The 17356-nt window shown below is 39.3% G+C and overlaps 3 protein-coding genes across 3 annotated transcripts; 2 read left to right on the top strand and 1 right to left on the bottom strand.

Moving 5' to 3' along the window:
* Positions 1–255: 255 nt before the first annotated feature.
* On the top strand, positions 256–4777 carry LOC105557237 (GDP-mannose 4,6 dehydratase). Its single transcript, XM_012004421.1, has 7 exons — positions 256–813; positions 1077–1319; positions 2913–3105; positions 3183–3415; positions 3521–3736; positions 4128–4196; positions 4291–4777. Exons 1-7 carry the CDS (start codon positions 760–762, stop codon positions 4351–4353), a joined length of 1071 nt encoding a protein of 356 aa, XP_011859811.1. The 5' UTR covers positions 256–759; the 3' UTR covers positions 4354–4777.
* Positions 4778–6003: 1226 nt separating this feature from the next.
* On the top strand, positions 6004–9743 carry LOC105557236. The gene is made up of 5 exons (XM_012004420.1): positions 6004–6348; positions 6931–7234; positions 7938–8198; positions 9054–9206; positions 9403–9743. Exons 1-5 carry the CDS (start codon positions 6068–6070, stop codon positions 9559–9561), a joined length of 1158 nt encoding a protein of 385 aa, XP_011859810.1. The 5' UTR covers positions 6004–6067; the 3' UTR covers positions 9562–9743.
* A 2029-nt stretch (positions 9744–11772) lies between these two features.
* Positions 11773–16200, bottom strand: LOC105557235 (NECAP-like protein CG9132). Its single transcript, XM_012004419.1, has 3 exons — positions 15913–16200; positions 15307–15703; positions 11773–14755 (listed from the first exon to the last, which is right to left on the bottom strand). The coding sequence occupies exons 1-3, from the start codon at positions 16008–16010 to the stop codon at positions 14483–14485; spliced, it is 768 nt and encodes a 255-aa protein (XP_011859809.1). The 5' UTR covers positions 16011–16200; the 3' UTR covers positions 11773–14482.
* Positions 16201–17356: the final 1156 nt, after the last annotated feature.

Below are 17356 nucleotides of genomic sequence, written 5' to 3'. Positions count from 1 at the left end.
TTGATTCATCGGAATCGATTCTTTTTTTCCCGATTAATCGATTATAAAAATCATAGCTCTAAAAAATAATCGATTCTCAAAATCGATTCTTTTAACAAATTACGGCATCACTACCGTGGCTGCCTTGGTAGAAAGGAGATAGAAAATAATATTCGCTCCTCTCTCTCTCTAATGCCCGAAGCCAAGCCGAACTTACCCGAGCCGCTGCCGAGCACGGGTGCACATGGACACGGGTTACGCTTTACGCTTGCGTATGTATGTATGTACCGTCGTGCACCACAGATGGGGCTGGAGTGCACCCTGTGCACCTCCGACGATGCTCGCAGCTCGAGTGCAGCTCCGATGGTGCTCGGAACCCAAAGTTTTCAGTTTAGTGTGTTTAGGCAGGATTGAGAAATGTGTTTGGCCGTTGAGGAAAGGACACGTAAAAATCCGATGCTGAGCTCTTCATTACTTTGACACATCCTTCCTCGCGTCGTCTCTCGTCTCTCGCAGTTACTCACAAACGGTAGAATGCGATAAGGAAGCTCGAACGAGCTCGGTACGAGGGACATTTATATTTATATTTAAAAGCAAAGAGGAAAGCCGAGACAACTGAGGAGACGCCAAGGGAAATAAGGAAGAACGGAAGACAACAGATGTCTACATCGCGAGAGCCAGTGACTCTGATCTTCCCCATTGATAAACGTTATCGGCATTGATGGCTCTGTCGTGGCGTTAGATAGTAACTCGATAAAATTTACGAAGCGAACAGTCGACATGGCAACAGGCGACGGTAGACGTGTTGCTCTGCTAACAGGTATCACCGGCCAGGTGAGCGCTTTATATTTCTTTCCGTAGGAAGATTTAATTTCAGCTAAACTTTCTCGACGCTGCCACAGAATGCTCGACCCGTCAGCACGCATGGTATTCAGATCGAAATGTTGCATTTCGATTAAAATCTCCAAGACGTTATGTCACTTAATTGTTACACGAATTCGTTACGATTACATTCATTTCTTTCGTTTGTAACAAGCATTTGGAATTTCCTTCGAGGCGACGGAGGTTTGTACTGGAGTCTTTTGTCGTAATCGCAGGATGGCTCTTATCTGGCGGAGTTCTTGCTGGAGAAAGGGTATGATGTGCATGGCATCATCAGGCGGGCCAGCTCGTTCAATACCGCGCGCATTCAGCATCTCTACGAGGACCCGAAATGTCATCGGCAGGGTAAAATGAAGCTGCATTACGGCGACATGACGGACTCGAGTAGTTTGATCAAGGTCATCAGCGCGATACAGCCGACGGAGATTTATAATCTCGCCGCACAGAGTCATGTCATGGTACGTGTTAATTGTATACAGAGTATTTATGCTGGGTGTCCCTGAATGGTCCCCATACAGCACCAAAGCTTTCAGAAACATTTTAGAAACATTGCAACATTGCAAATTACAATGTAATATTGCACAGACGGTCCAGAGACATTCAATTGTAATATTTTGCCAGCAACGTTTCAGTAACCTTGTAGAAATATTATAAAGTTTGCAAAATATATTTGTAACGTATTATAATGTTATTTAGATTTTTCAAATTTATATTATTTCTCGTGTATTCCAAACGCAGCCTAATAGTCTCGGAATTTCCGATATTACTGCATGGTATCGGTAGGGTACTTCAGATTTTAATAGATGAAGTTTGAGAATATACAATATAATAGACGTCCAAGAGCGATAAGAAAAAACGTTGCAATTTTTTCTTACATATCTCTTGGGTGTCTTTATATTAGCAAATTTTATTTATTAGGTTGTTCGGAAAGTTTGTTTTTCAAATTTCCTATCTATTATAAATACATATATAGGAAATTTAAAACGAACTTTCCGAACAACCTATTAAAATCATAAAGATCCTGCATATTTATATAAATAACGTATAATGAAATCAATATTACAAATACATTGCACCGTGCCATTACTGCAATGTTACATCGTAATACGTCTGAGAGAGGACATTTCAATGTTGCTTCAAGCTTGCAACAATGTTGCTGAAACATTTCGCAAGCTCCATGCAATGTTACAATGTTGCAGTGAAAGGTGTATGCAATGTTTCTGCAATCTTTCGGTGCTGTATGGGTCTGTACAAACTTTCGGAATAAGTTCCAGGGACCTAAACAAGCAGAAATGTCCCCGTGAACATGGGGTCGGAAACGCTTGCTTCTGGAGTTACAACGTTTCAAAGTTCCCCACAATGGCTGGAGAAATTATCACGTCAAATCGCATAGGCGTTACCAAGTTCTAGCACCGTGGACATTAGCCTTTACAGATGGTGTCGCAGCCGTTCACGATCCGCTGGCGAAGAGTTGCTACGTCTGGTACCGAGATAGAATAAACAAGGGTTTTCAATAAATAAACTTTGTAATACCTGTGCGATTTGACGTGATAATTTCTTCAGCCATTGTAGGGTACGTCGAAACGTCGTAACTCCAGAAGCAAGCATTTCCGACCCCATGTTCATGGGACATTTCTGCCTGTTTAGGTCCCTGGGACTTATTCCAAAAGTTTGTACAGACCATTCAGGGACACCCTGTGTGAAATATAATCCTTGTTTCTTGACAAACATGTAAGCTTTTTGTACCCTTTTCACTTTTTCATATTCTGTAACTCTTGTTACTTTGACACACGATTATTTTGTAGTCTTCAGATTCCGACTGGTTGGCACTTGACTGACTTTAGAATGTAATTAAGACGCCTTTCACTTGAAAAGGACCGGAATTCTCGGTCGAAACGTTGTGTTATTTCCTTAAATAAAAGATACGTCGAATAATGTTTCCCATTACGTTTGTTCCAACTAATCACTGGCGAAGAAAAGATTCTTAGTATTGTTTATATTAAATAGACTGAAAACTGTGTAGTGTGTATTATATTATTGTTTTGTGATAGGTAAGCTTTGAAGTGAGCGAATATACCGCGGAAGTAGACGCCGTAGGAACGGTAAGACTACTGGACGCGATACGTACTTGCGGATTGGAAAAATCCGTAAAGTTTTATCACGCATCAACGTCGGAGCTCTACGGCAAAGTGATGGAAGTTCCGCAAAATGAGAAAACGCCATTTTATCCACGTTCCCCATATGGTAATTGAGAGCTGTGCACTTTTGTATTAACTACATGTATGTCAAATAGTTTTATACATTCCCTTTCAATTTTTTAGCTTGTGCGAAGTTATACAGCTTCTGGATTGTCGTCAATTATAGAGAAGCGTACAACATGTTTGCGTGTAACGGCATATTGTTCAATCACGAAAGCCCGCGGAGGGGCGAGACTTTTGTCACGAGAAAGGTGACGAGATCTATAGCGAAGATACACCTGGGTCTGCAGGACGTCCTCGAATTGGGAAACTTGGACGCGAAGCGAGATTGGGGCCACGCAAAAGATTATGTAGAAGTAAGCAACATTTCGTGACTTGGAACATAAAGTTCGTCACTCGTGAATGAATGAATCGGACACTCTAAATTTCTCGATGCAATCTGTGCCGCGTGTAATGTGCAGGCAATGTGGCTGATGCTCCAACAAACCCAGCCGGACGATTACGTCATAGCAACGGGAGAGATGCACAGCGTGAGGGAATTTGTAGAAATAGCATTCCAATATGTAAATCGTACGATCAAGTGGCAAGGCGAGGGGGTGAATGAAACTGGGCACGACGCGCAAAGCGGTCAAGTTTTGGTTCGCATAAATCCAAAATTCTTCCGGCCAACCGAAGTGGTGAGAAATTATTATATATAGACTAGAGAGTATTAAAAGATAAATTTTATAACAAGAATAAAGGCTTATTGTTGCCAGTAAATAATTAACCAATGTAGGAAATTAATAGTGGACACAACTGGCAAATCCTAATTAAAGAAATCTATTGCGAAAAACATTACCTCAGCCATGGTTTGAACCTGGACCTCCCTACATTCTAGGCATAGTGTAGGCCCTGCCTAGAAAGAAGTAGGGAGGTCCAGGTTCAAACCATGGCTGAGGTAATGTTTTTCGCAATAAATTTCATTAATTAGGATTTGCCAGTTGTGTCGACTATTAATTTACTACATTAATCAATTTTATACTCTAACGTTTACGTTTGATTGTTCATCTTCTTTCTGTTTTTCGACAGGATGTACTTCTAGGCGATTCGTCGAAAGCAAGAAGCAAATTTGGATGGAAACCGACTGTTACATTTAAGGTAATTTTCTGGGTTCATTACAAAAAAGTAATTCTCAAAATTTAACACTCTACATGTCTCCAAATATCATATGTAATTGTGCGTGTTATTGCAGGAACTCGTAAAGGATATGATGGATTCTGACTTGGAGCTAATGTCTAAGAACCCAAACGCCTAACAGCGTTATTTTAATTGTGATACGGCCAAATACGCATTTGTCATTTTGTTTCCGTATGGAATGGCAGTATTTAAGAATTTTTATCTACTTTTTGTAAATATTATATAAATATTTTTTAAATGTCCTCGAAACTTTGAGGGACGAATAAGATTTTTACTAAACAATGTAATCTAATGGCAATAATATATTATACAGAAATACGAGAGAGGACTACTGAAATATCTAATAAACTTAAGGTGAAGCATCCAAGAACGTATCGAATAATTATGATTGATTATTAGGGAGAGGAAAGTGAAAGATGCGGTTTAGAGACATGACTGTATCATTTTATATCAAACGAGATAACGAAAAATAATCCTTTATATCAGTAAAGATACGTGTAAAATCACGCAACATTTTATTTAATAAATCGATTGTTATTGTAGATATAATACTTATCTAATCTACAACTGGCTATTATCTTTCAACCGGTCTTGTTGCTAAAATTCATGACTACACCCGAAAAAAATGGAAATATCTCATTATATACATATGTCTCAATCATGTAATATCTAATTATATCCAATTCTAAAATGATCAGATCTTTAGAGATCTGACACTTTTATTAAATATTCAATATTATTATCTATTGAAATCTAATTATGTTCTCTTAGGGCATTTAATTATAGATTTAGTTAGATCTCAATAGATAACAATGATTAAGCTTATAATCGACCGTAACTGGCAATGTGTTTTTCAACACATGGTTGAGACGCCCATCTAAAGTGAATTGAGGTCCAGGTTCAAACCCTAGCTGATATAATCTTTTGTACTCTTTTTGCCGACAAAATTTATAGTAGATTGTTCTTGATTAACTTGGTTGTCTATATATTTTATTATGACTTTGCATTTTTTGAACGCGCACACACACACAATGTGCAAAATCCGACCGGCAACTCCACATAGTGCAACCTCCACATAGTGCACATTGGGTAACGCAAATGTCGGCGGTAAATATCATTTTTCAAGAGAATACATGGTTCGCTTCAAAGTCATGTAACTCTGTCAAAAAAAATCGTAGGATAATTTAAAAAAAAGCATTTGGTAGGTAAAATGTTGTCGATTATAGAACTCGTATCAAATTTTTTTAGAGAAATTTTTTTATCAAGCTGCAATGTGTCAAATATACATATACGTAATTTTAAGGAACAAAACAAGGTATTCTTTTTTAAAGCGCAAAACGAAAAAAATCGCAGGATAATTTTTAAAAAAGCATTTGGTAGGTAAAATGTTGTCGATTGTAGAACTCGTATCGAATTTTTTTAGAGAAATTTTTTTATCAAGCTGCAATGTGTCAAATGTATACGTAATTTTAAGGAACAAAACAAGGTATTCTTTTTTAAAGCGCACAACGAAGAAGATGAACATATTTAAATAAATCGTCGACAGGGTTTTAAAGTTGAGACTTCAAGTTTTAAAATGCTCGTTTAGTTTTGAGTCTACGATGATTTTTCACCGAGTTTCAGTGGTTTGAGGAGTCTTGATCCGCGCAGCTGTTTCCCCACCCCCCGCAGTTGCACCTGGAATAATGAGAGCGCGGCACGTCCCTTCCCCTCGTTCCCCCACCCTCCCTCCCTAGCCGCTGCGTCGGTGCCACCACCCCCTCCCTCTCGCTCGCGATCGTGCGATTGTAAACAATTGGATACGCGCGCGGAGGAGCCAGGCATCGGGAAGGATGCGACTGACATGGGCCGAGGGCAGGTACGCGCTCTGCCTGCTGATCCTGCAAGTGCGGCTGACGAACTCGCGGACGTCCTGGCGGCTGAACGCCGCCGACAAGGTCGTGAAGACGACCGACTTCGTGAGCGCGATCGAGGACGATCCGATCTTCGATATCCTCGCGGGCAGCGTGGTCACCGGCAACGGCCAGGCCTGGAGCAGGACCGCGACGTCGGAGAAGCACGAGAAGGTGCAGATATACTGTCAGGAATGCAAGGGCTTCGCCAGCCAGGAGAGGTGAGAGCCCCCGGCCGGCCGTGTAACTATCCTGCCGCAGGATCGCGCTATTAGGTTATGAAAGTTACAGCTTGTCTCCCTTCGGTTCTTCTCCCCCTCGGTCTCTCCCTGCCCTCCGCACGCCGCATTGCAATTCGATATAAAGCATAGGTGCGTCGGATACTTTCGCGAGCGAAATAAAAGACCTCTGGTAAGCCGTATTGTTTCAATTATTTAAATTGGCCAGAATCTCTTGGGCGTCAATTCTGTGTCTTACGACACAGCGAAAGCGCTGAAAGCGAGCAGGCCTGGTCTCTTTCGAAGGGGACAGTCGGAAAGAGACGAAGCTACTCACTTTTAGCATCTTCACTCTAGGGCAAGATACAGAATTGACCCCCTGACCTTCCCGCAATTCAGTTTGTATCTTACATTGTAGTCCACCTGCATGCGTATAGTTTCTCCTTTTCCTTGTGTTACCACCGTATACACAAGTGACGCCATTTATGTGACATAATTTTCTTTTTCTTTCTGTAGTTAGCGTTTTGTGTGTGGCTTGCTGTTCATTCAGTGTTAAAACAGCCCTAACTTTGGTCCCCTTGGCAGACGACTCTCGTCGTACGTGTTGAAGGACACGCAAAATATCAGCGAGTCCTACCCACTTACCTCGCAAGTGTCGAGCGAGCAGGTGACCTGCGCCACCGGCCAGCAATGCGACAACATAATATTGGACTGCGGCAAGCCGGTGAATTTCACTTACTATGACAATCTGATCGGCGTGGCGAACCGGAACAAGCATCCGTTGGTACCGGAGCCCAATGTGGCGCTCATGTTCAAGAAGAACGGCGGCAAGAGTGTCGACGTCGACATTGACCTGCTGGAGAGACGCTTGAAGAAAGCGAAGCGGGAGGTACATATTTCGAAACCTACCAACCAATTGGAAGAAATGTCTCGCAAAGCTGCGAAATTAGAGTCTAGCATTTTCGTTTTCACTTGAGTCTTCGCTTTAAGCACTTTCGCAAAAAGGGACCGTGAGCGCCTTTAGGTCCAAGCAAGATGTTGGTAGCTTAACAATTGTAATGTAAAATGTGATTTTGTATACCGTTTCCCACCTTGTCCTGCGCGCCGGTTCTTTTCGGACACAAGGCAGTTTTATTTAGATGGAATCGTCGTCGGCAAAATCACGTATTAAAATCGGCAAACGATTAATTTTCTTTACAGTACGGGGAAGGGGTATTGAACGTTAAATATAGCATTTAAAAAATTAATCGCTTATCGATTTTAATATGTGAATTTGCTGACGACAATGATTCCATCGAAATGAAACTGTGTTACGTCCGAAAAGAAATCGGCGCGCAGGACAAGGTAGAAAACGGTATATGAATTTACATTTTAGATTACATCTTGGACCTAAAGGCGCTCTCGTTTGCTGGATTTATGTCGTAATGTTTCTATTTAACTCTATTTCTTTTACAGTCACACAATATTTATGTCTTCTGGATAAACTAGACTTTTTTTCCACCTTTTTGCACATTTTTATATGTATCGAATGACTACAATGAAGGTTTTACGTAACGCAACTCTTCTAATTTCTCTTCAATTTCCAATTATAGAAACCAAAATCTGTCCAGCTTTATAACCAGATAGGAAATTTCTGGCGTATAAAAGGTGATGCGCAAAGATCAATCGAGTGCTTTCGTAGAGCGCTCGCTGTGTCACCGCACAACGCAGAAGTGCTCTTGAACTTGGCTAGAGTATTGCTGGTGCAACATTACTTGGACGACGCGACGTACTTAGCCAGGCGATCCTTAGAGTTGCAACCTCCGGATCGCAACGCGTGGGAGCAATATCTTACACTTGGACAAATATTCAAGGTATACAAACAATAATTTATAGTAGCAGTACAGCCGTGTAAAATATAATGCTTTGAAACATCCGCAAAATATTTTATAAATCACTTATAATAAAGATGAAATGGAGATTATATAATAATTAAATTGATATAACTTGTTAATTGATAGTAATTCATTTGCTCTTTTAATTGTTTTCTTAGAAACTAAACTTCAATCAAGTTACTATTGTAATCGTTTACTGTTTCTGTTACATTCAACCATCGTGCGAAACTTAATGCAGTTTAACAACTTTTTTTCCTCTGACGCTGCAATTTTCTTGAACAGTGGCACGTTCCAAAAGTATGAATAATTATTCATTTAATTTTCCAAAAATGTGTCAGTAAACGACGAAGGAGAGTTCGCTTATTGTCACCAGTAATGATTAGAAATGAGACGGGAAACTAATAGTCAACCCAACTGGCTAATTATTTAATCGATTTATCACACAACGTTTCGACCCTATTTTTTGGGTCCTTTTCGAGTGATACTGCAAATCAACAATAACTCGACTTTGTCTTATTCGACGACGATAATTAACTCAGGTGCGTTACGGAACTTTAATAACTCGACTCTGTCTTATTCGACGACGATAATTGACTCGGGTGCGTTACTGAACTTTTAACTACTTAACGAAATCCTTTTATTTATTTATTAACCTACATGTTTCATAACTACGTCGTTATTGTTGATTTGCAGTATCACTCGAAAAGGACCCAAAAACTAGGGACGAAACGTTGTGTAATAAATTGATTAAATAATTAGCCAGTTGGGTTGACTATTAGTTTCCCGTCTCATGTGCCAGTAAAGTTCAATATTGGATTCATTTTTATTTTACAGGCATATGGACACTTTCAAGAGGCAGCTGTACACCTGCGTCACGCACTGGAATTAAAACCAGATCTTTCCGATGCTGCCGATGCATTAAAAGAGGTCGAGTCACTGCCGCTTGCAAGTATACACGTGTATACGTTGCTGATTATCGTCGGCTTGGTATGTAAACTAATGGACCACATAAACGCTCGCAATTTCTATGGAATACTAACAGTTATAAATCAAATTTCTAGCATTTTCTTATATCTTGAAATAAGTTTTTATCTAATCGATTGTATGAAAGGACAGGAATCTTTCTTGTTCCCTCCCGTAAACGGATGGAAATCGTTGCAAATACAATCGTTCATTGTTGTAGGTGCTCGGTGTCCTTTTTGTTGTGTTGACCAGCGTGGAATGTGACGAGGATTCAACTCTAGTCAATGGACAGCTTCAGCGTCCAGTCCAACGACATTTCAGTCGTGCTATGGCTATGCGCAGCTTGCGGCTTAACGTTGCGCGCAATAAACGCTGTTGATGACGACGATTCATTATTGACGAATCAGTCGTTCGTACATGTGATAGAATAACTTCTCATGCCATAACGACTTATCTCCCTACAAAGTTATTTGTAACATGATAACTCGCAATAATTCTTGGGATGCACTAACTGTTTATTATATATCTCCGGAGAAAAATATATGAGGAAATGTACAAGAATTTCATCGCCACTTTATTCAGACCGGATCCAAGCTATTATCAAACATAATTTTGAGTTTAGACTCTCAACTTCCATCCAATATTTATTTTTATCTTATCAACGTGTTTACAGAAAATAAAAAATATGGAATGTCATATGCATATATACCAGAATTACAGTTCTCTTTCAGTTGCGCTATCACATATATATATATATATATATATAATACAATACATTGTAACAGTTTCTTTCAATTACCATATACACGAAACTAGAATAGATACAAGTGATACGCTTTTAATTTGCTTTCCGCGTATATCACTTTATAATACGATTATGTGGCTGTAAGTGATATATTAGTACCTGATTAGAGCTGAAGATTAGCTGTAACATACAGAATGTCTCAAGAAAGACGTGAAATAGCAGCAGAATTCTATTTTTAAAATCTTTTATAAATTAGAATTATAATTTTAGAGGCAGAACGATGCGAAGTTAGACATACAAAGAATTTCTATAACAAATGATAGAGTTTCTACTCCACTGTTTATTCTGAAAATTTTTATTTTACTGAAAAAAAAATTCTATCGACGAAAAGTCTTTGGAATGTTCGCGTAAGTATGCATTTGCTTCTACTTCTGCGTTGGAGCTGCAAATATTTGTTTAGATTGTTGATAATTTTGAAAGGAATCTAAAATTATATTACTAACATATAGATTAACATCTTTTACTCATAATTATTTTGTTTGTAATATTCAATGATTTGATAAATCTCACCTAAATACTCATTTCTGCAACAAAGTTTCCATTAACATTAACATCTTGCCGACCGTTCTAATTCTTAAAAATAACATTTATTACATGCATATATTTAATTGTTATTTGAAGAATAATTCTCTTATATATATATGGATATAAAAGGTTTCGTTCTTCTTTAACGTTTAACATTAAATATTAATATAGAATTAAATAAGAGTTATTAAATATTAATAACTCTTTGATTCGCTGCTAACATCTGTATACAACTTATGACATTCTCCGCTGTCACTTCGCACCTTTTTGAGACAGTTTCTACGAGGGTGAGTCAAAAATTATCTGCACTTTTCGTTCTACAATTTATTTACACAAAAATAGGGGTTCAATGTATACATCATTTTTCAACATAGTCTCCTCCCTTGGCAATGCACTTAGTCCAGCGGTCCACAAGCTTGCGTATTCCTTCCAAGAAGGTTTTCGATTGCCACTTTTGCACCGCTTCCTGCACGTCTACGTCTGTAGAAAATTGGCGACCTCGCAAAGCATCCTTGAGCGGCCCAAACAGATGAAAGTCGGAGGGAGCAAGATCTGGGCTGCAGGAAGCGGTGCAAAAGTGGCTTTGCGACCAATCGAAAACTTTCTTCTTGGAAGGAATACGCAAGCTTGTGGACGGCTAGACCAAGTGCATTGCCAAGGGAGGAGACTATGTTGAAAAATGGTGTACACATTGAACCCCTATTTTTGTGTAAATAAATTGTAGAACGAAAAGTGCAGATAATTTTTGACTCACCCTCGTATAAATAAAAAGAAATATATGTAATATGAAATTGCATCTAAACACTCATTCAACAAGATTCACACTAACAATATGTTTAACAAGGTTATTCTACATTAAAATTTAGCACGGGATAATGTAAATAACATTGTGTACAATTTATCTAAATAACGAGCCATAGGTAATATAGTAGGATTCTACTTTTCACCGAAGAGGGACAGTTGTTTCTCGTTACGTCGAAATTTTTACATGTAATCCTCAAAGGTGTGTTTAAACATTTCTAATATAATATCCTCTTCCAATAACTTATTACATAATGCTTATGAGATATGTAGATATAAAATAATTGTTTGCGAATACTTCCCTTACACGAATTTAAGAGAGAAGCTTAAATCGAACATTAGAAAAATTATAATATCTATTTTTGCTAAACAGAAAAGTTTAATTATTCTATTATAGAATTAACAAATTTCGAGACTTAGTTTCCGCGATCGGGATTAAAAAACATCTTGAAACTTATAAAAATTTAAAAATATTTATTTCGTAACATCGTCGAATATCCTTCGCTTGATTAAGTTTATTCTCGGCATGAATTTATCAATTAACATATGCACGAAAAGCAAAGAAGTAGAGAATAATGTATTTAAAGTAAACTATGACAACATTGCTGCTATTTCTTCAATGGAAAACTTAGCTTGACTCAGGTGTGTTAAATTTGAATAAATAACTTTATGGACACTCAGTGTACGAGGGAATTAGGCCTTATCTTTACAATAGGCCTTGTAATATTTACAAATGTTGCAAGCTAACGGTCGAGGCCAAACACTATACCGTTATACATTGGATATGTAATATGTTGTACACTTACGTGAATAATGAACAAAAACATATCTGTGCAATAGAAACTACTGGAAAAACAATATTGGAAAAATTAATTGCACACTATTAAACTTTTGCTATAAATTTATGATATATATAGAAATGTCGATTTGAATTGAAGGAAAATTATTTGCTTTGTATATCTAATTGGTCAATTTTTGCAAATTAGTGGGTACGTTAATAACTTGCAAAATTCCGAAATAGAAACCACAATTTGTAGAAAAATTGTTTCATTAAAAAAAATAACAGAAGTCCTTCTGTTAGAAAGCTCGATGCTTCTTTAGGGTTTAATATTTGCTTCTTAATAGTATTAATATAATAATGAATACATAAAATATATATTAAACGATATTATCTAATAAAAGGACAGCATTCGACTCACCGGTACTTTGCAACCATACAGTGTTCGACTCATGCAACGAATTATATGAATACCGAAACATTTAACGAAAATTGAAAAATTCACAAAAATGCATTCATTCTTAATGTGTTTGAGTAAATCAAGAGAAATAGCTAACTAAATATTACATAAGAATAATGTCTTTTTATATATAACCAAATTGAAATCAGTACAATATTTTATGTTTGAAAAAGTTGAAAAGAAAACATGAATTGAATGAATACTGTGCCTCTGTAAGTACTAAACACATATTATTAGCTATTGCGATCTGCCTCGAATTTGCTTCTAATTTGTTGGACTAGTTTGTACAAGGCACTAAATGCATCTGATATATATCGACATTTACACATACAAAAAATTATGTTATGTTATCTCCAAGTACACTGAATGTCCAAAAGCGATTAAGATGAGTTTTTGAATGGTATTTATAAGTACAATACTATTATATAGAGTGCTGGAGAATCGTGCAACAATCGCGAGAAGAGGGCAGTTTATCGAAGGACAAAAAATAAATTTAAATCAATCTGCAGAGTAAACATTTTTTATATAAATTGTTCTCTTGGGAGAGAAACCAGACCTCTATATGCTACTAGACTGCTACCTTCGAGCTGTGGTCTGGGCATGCGCCAGGCATTATGGAAGGCGAAAGAGGAAGAGATGGACAACGGTGAAGAGGAACCAGTGGAATCAATCATAAGGAGAGAAGATTGGAAAAAGTATGCAGTATTTTTTGGATTCTTACGACGAATTAGGAAGATAGTATGAAAGTGTAATCCACACAGAGTACGCCAAATGACAGCGTAGTCCACGGCGTTCCCGTAGAGGGAAAAACTAAAAAAAAAAAACCTTCGAGCTGCCAGTCTGTCAGCGACACACCGATGCACACATACTACTTTATTTACCTAACAAGACACGGCAGAACTCTTGCCTCACTTTTCAATTCGAAGGTAGCAGTCCAGTAGTATAGAGAAGTCTGCGAGAAAGAACGAAGATATACAATTACATATGTCGGATTAAAACACATTTTTACAGCTGCACAGATTTTATGTTTTCCTCCGCGTTTCCGTATTTTTAAAACATTTAATATATTCAAAACGTAGCTTGATTTAAAATTTTCTGTAGACTATCTATTATATTCTTAAAACATAAAAACTGAATTATTACTAGTTATTTCATTTAGATAATAATACTGCATCTTTTAATGCACGAATTTAATTTTTAATCAACGGTATAATCTTGGATTCATTTCAATTATTCTTCCACTTCATAAGTTTGGTATAAAAATTTTCCTATTTCAGATATCCTTTTTCACTGGCGAAATATCATCCCTCTCACGAATGTTGCTATAATTTTCATCGCACGCTATATAGTATTGGAGACTATACATCAGACTCTCTTTCCATTATTCATAAAGACATGCTTCCAATAGTTACCTTAAAATCTCTAGCTTAATACGTCTATCATGTCATATGTGTGTGTGTATATAACCAATTATTTCATTTACTTTAATATACAAGAATGATTTCAACACAAATAGCCAAACTTTAGATATTCTATCCATTCTGAGAAGAATACTAGCATAGACATGGAGATTTTCTTTGCGATTTACAAATACTTGCTCCTTGTTACAAAGTTCTAGAATCTGTAAAAGTTCAAATCCACTTTAATATTGTACGTTAACATTGTATCAATCATCAACATACAAAGAAATTATCAATTTGTTTACACAATGGAACACTCAGATGATGTTCATTAACGTCAAAAGAAAGTTTTCAGCAATTTTAGTAGTTCAATGGCATCAATTTCAAGTCATTACTCAAAAACTCCATTTTTAACGATTCTCAGAATGAGTAGAATACATTTCGAAAGCTTGACCATCCGTTTGAAGATCACTATGTGTATATACTGAAGGGAATATCTATGTATAATATTATATACATATATTTCAAAAGTTAGAATTGCACCCAACTAGCATTGGCCACTGTGGGTGCCGGTGCCGATGCCGACGCCGATGCCGCTGCTGACTGAGAAGCACTAGCAAATTCGCCCCACTCTGAACTCGTAACATCCTGATTTTGACTTTGTGGTGGCTTGTGCGCCGGCGAGGAAGTAGGAGTCTTTGCCGGTGGTGGAGCAATCTTGACACCACCCGGGGGAGGCGGCAGACCTACGGCTGGGTTGGTACGTTGTCTGGACTTGGACGCGACCTCGCTGCCGTCCTTTTTCTAAGCAACAAATATTACTTTAAGATACAGGAAGAAAATTTGTCCGGGTGCTCAAACGTCTGACTTTCCATATCAATTCGTGTTACACTCACATATACACACACACAGCTCTAGAAGGAATTTTAAAATTACTTGAATCAATAGAAAACGAAAGCTTCTAAAAACATTATTCGAAATTGAGAGAGATAGCCATTGACAGGCGACAACGAAATTCGTACTTTCCTTTCAATTGTTTTATCTTAGAACAATATTTTTTTCTCAACAAATGGACTTCAAGGATCAAATACTGTTTTTGTTAATGATTGACGTTACGTAGTACTTAGTTAACAATCCATTATAAATTACAAATCATACATTTCTGTTAATTTTTCCATCCTCAATGACGCAGCTCACAAGCCCACGTTACCCGTTGATCTTAACATCGAGTCTTTAGTTATTTAATCATTTATCTGAATGTTCTCTTCATCGTAATCCAAAGAAATGTCGACTCTTTGGACCTTAACAGACAATGCGATCACTGAGAAACAGGCGTATAATGAAAAGGTCCTTACGGTGATCTTCATGTTAATCTTGATAGTCTCGCCCTCCTTAAATCTGAGATCCAACTCCTGCTTTGGCTTCTCTTTTTCCTTCTCGATCTGCTCTCGGTTCTTCAGCCACTTGAAGTGATCCTGTAGCGCGACATTGAGATCAAAACTGTCAGACCTGTCTAAGAAGCCGACACCTATGAACGCCGAGCGTCCGTTGTCGTCTTGGATCCTCAGGACAAAGTAGCGGGACGAGTCGGTGACCGGTTCCACCGCTATTCCAGGGTACTGCTCGATGGGGCACTTGGCGAACAGCTCGCCCGTGATCTTGTCCTCCAGCTTTATCGTGATGCTGTCGCCCTGCGACACCAGCCGCATGCGACCGGTCCAGGAGGGCTCCTGCAGGTTCCAGTCGGCTGCTCTGTGACAGATCGGGCACCGTGAGAGGGAGAGTCGCGAAAGCGGGGCAACAAAACGTACCGCCGTTCCGCTCTACGCTAGGCTCTACTCGAGCGACTCGCGCACGGGGTCGTCTCTCGACGGGAAAGCAACGGATCCGTCGCCGATAACATATTGAACAGCCCCGCGGAACGTCGCGCCGCGCGGAGAGGCGTCCCCGACTTATCTTACCGATAACCCCTGTTGGTCGACCTTGGCGGGATTTTGAAGACGAACACCTCGGACTTGACCAGGAGAACGCTCTCGTACGTCTCCATCGCGCTTGCCATCGGAGATCCTGACGGGAGACGAGTGGCTGGAACGATGACGAGGGGGGGCCCTGCGCCAAGCAAGGCTACCGTTTGAGGTTTGTTCGCGCTCCCCTGACAAATGTCCCCTGCGATCAGCCGTGATTTGATAACTCTATCTCGAGTCACGCCTCCTGTCGCCCCCCACCCTTCCGCCCACGAGTTTGTCCGCTCGTCCATAGATTAGTCGCGTATAGACGGACCGGCTGATACCTCGCCACGCCCGCGGTCAGAGAGGAAGCGTGATTCACCGCAGGAACGCGATTACGGGGGAAATGATTAGCAATCGCTTTATCGCCGTTCAATGTCGATTCGGGGTGTCTTCCCGTTTCCTGCCAGCACTGCCGCCAGTACTGGACGCTATTACTGAATTCAGCCTCGGAGATAATCATTTCCAAAACGACTCGACGTCGTTTCTACATCGAACGACTCGAGTCATTTCTCGCTGGGGAGAAAACGACCGGGCAACGGTAGACGAGAAAAGCCACATCTGTCCGTACTAACAATAAAGCCAACGGCACACTGTACTATTTTTTCCTACTGGATTGCTTACGAGAGCCAATCAGGATGCAGAGTTTTCGATCAGGTGACTCAAAGCCGAATCCTGATTGGCTCTCGTAAGGAATCTAGTAGGAAAAATAGTATCGTGTGCCGTTGGCTTTAAGGGCCTGTGTCCACGATGCTAGAACTTGATCCAAGTTCTAGTTTCGAGAAATGTGTAGCCAATCGATTTGCAGCTTTTAGTCCCAGTCTACAATAGAGATTTAAGCCCTAAGCCTTAAGAAATTGACTAATCACAGTCGCGCATTCTTCTCATACTTGACCGTGATTGGCCAATTTCTTAAAGCTTAGGGCTTAAATCATCTATTGTAGACTGGGACTTATGGAATATAGCTGCAACTTGGACCAAGTTCTAGCATCGTGGATACAGGCCTTTACATACAGGTCCTGCATCTCATATGGTGGAGGTAGGTCGAATTTTTAAGCCAAAAATCGTTCGTCTCTTGGCCACGAGGGTCGCTGCGATACTGTGGTACAGCGGTAGTAGGACAGAGACACAGATATAGAAACTGTGTCTCTGTCCTACTACCGCTGTACCACTAAAGACCCTCTAATCAGAGTCTGGCCAACAGAGTGGTCCGCTAGGTTTAGTCAAATCCAACGAGAGAGAGGGCAGTACGATTATCTCACTCTCTCTTTGAGATATTCGTACTGCCCTCTCTCTCGTTGGATTTGACTAAACATGGCGGACCACTCTGTTGGCCAGACTCTGATTAGAGGGTCTCTAGTACCACCTTTGACTAGTACCACCTTTGACTATATAATCA

Source organism: Vollenhovia emeryi, unplaced genomic scaffold (genome assembly GCF_000949405.1).
Source record: "Vollenhovia emeryi isolate VEMERY1.0 unplaced genomic scaffold, V.emery_V1.0 DF939555.1, whole genome shotgun sequence".
In the NCBI taxonomy this organism is placed as follows: domain Eukaryota; kingdom Metazoa; phylum Arthropoda; class Insecta; order Hymenoptera; family Formicidae; genus Vollenhovia; species Vollenhovia emeryi.
The sequence above is the reverse complement of the archived record's forward strand: the minus strand, read 5'-3'. Positions and strand labels throughout refer to the sequence as shown.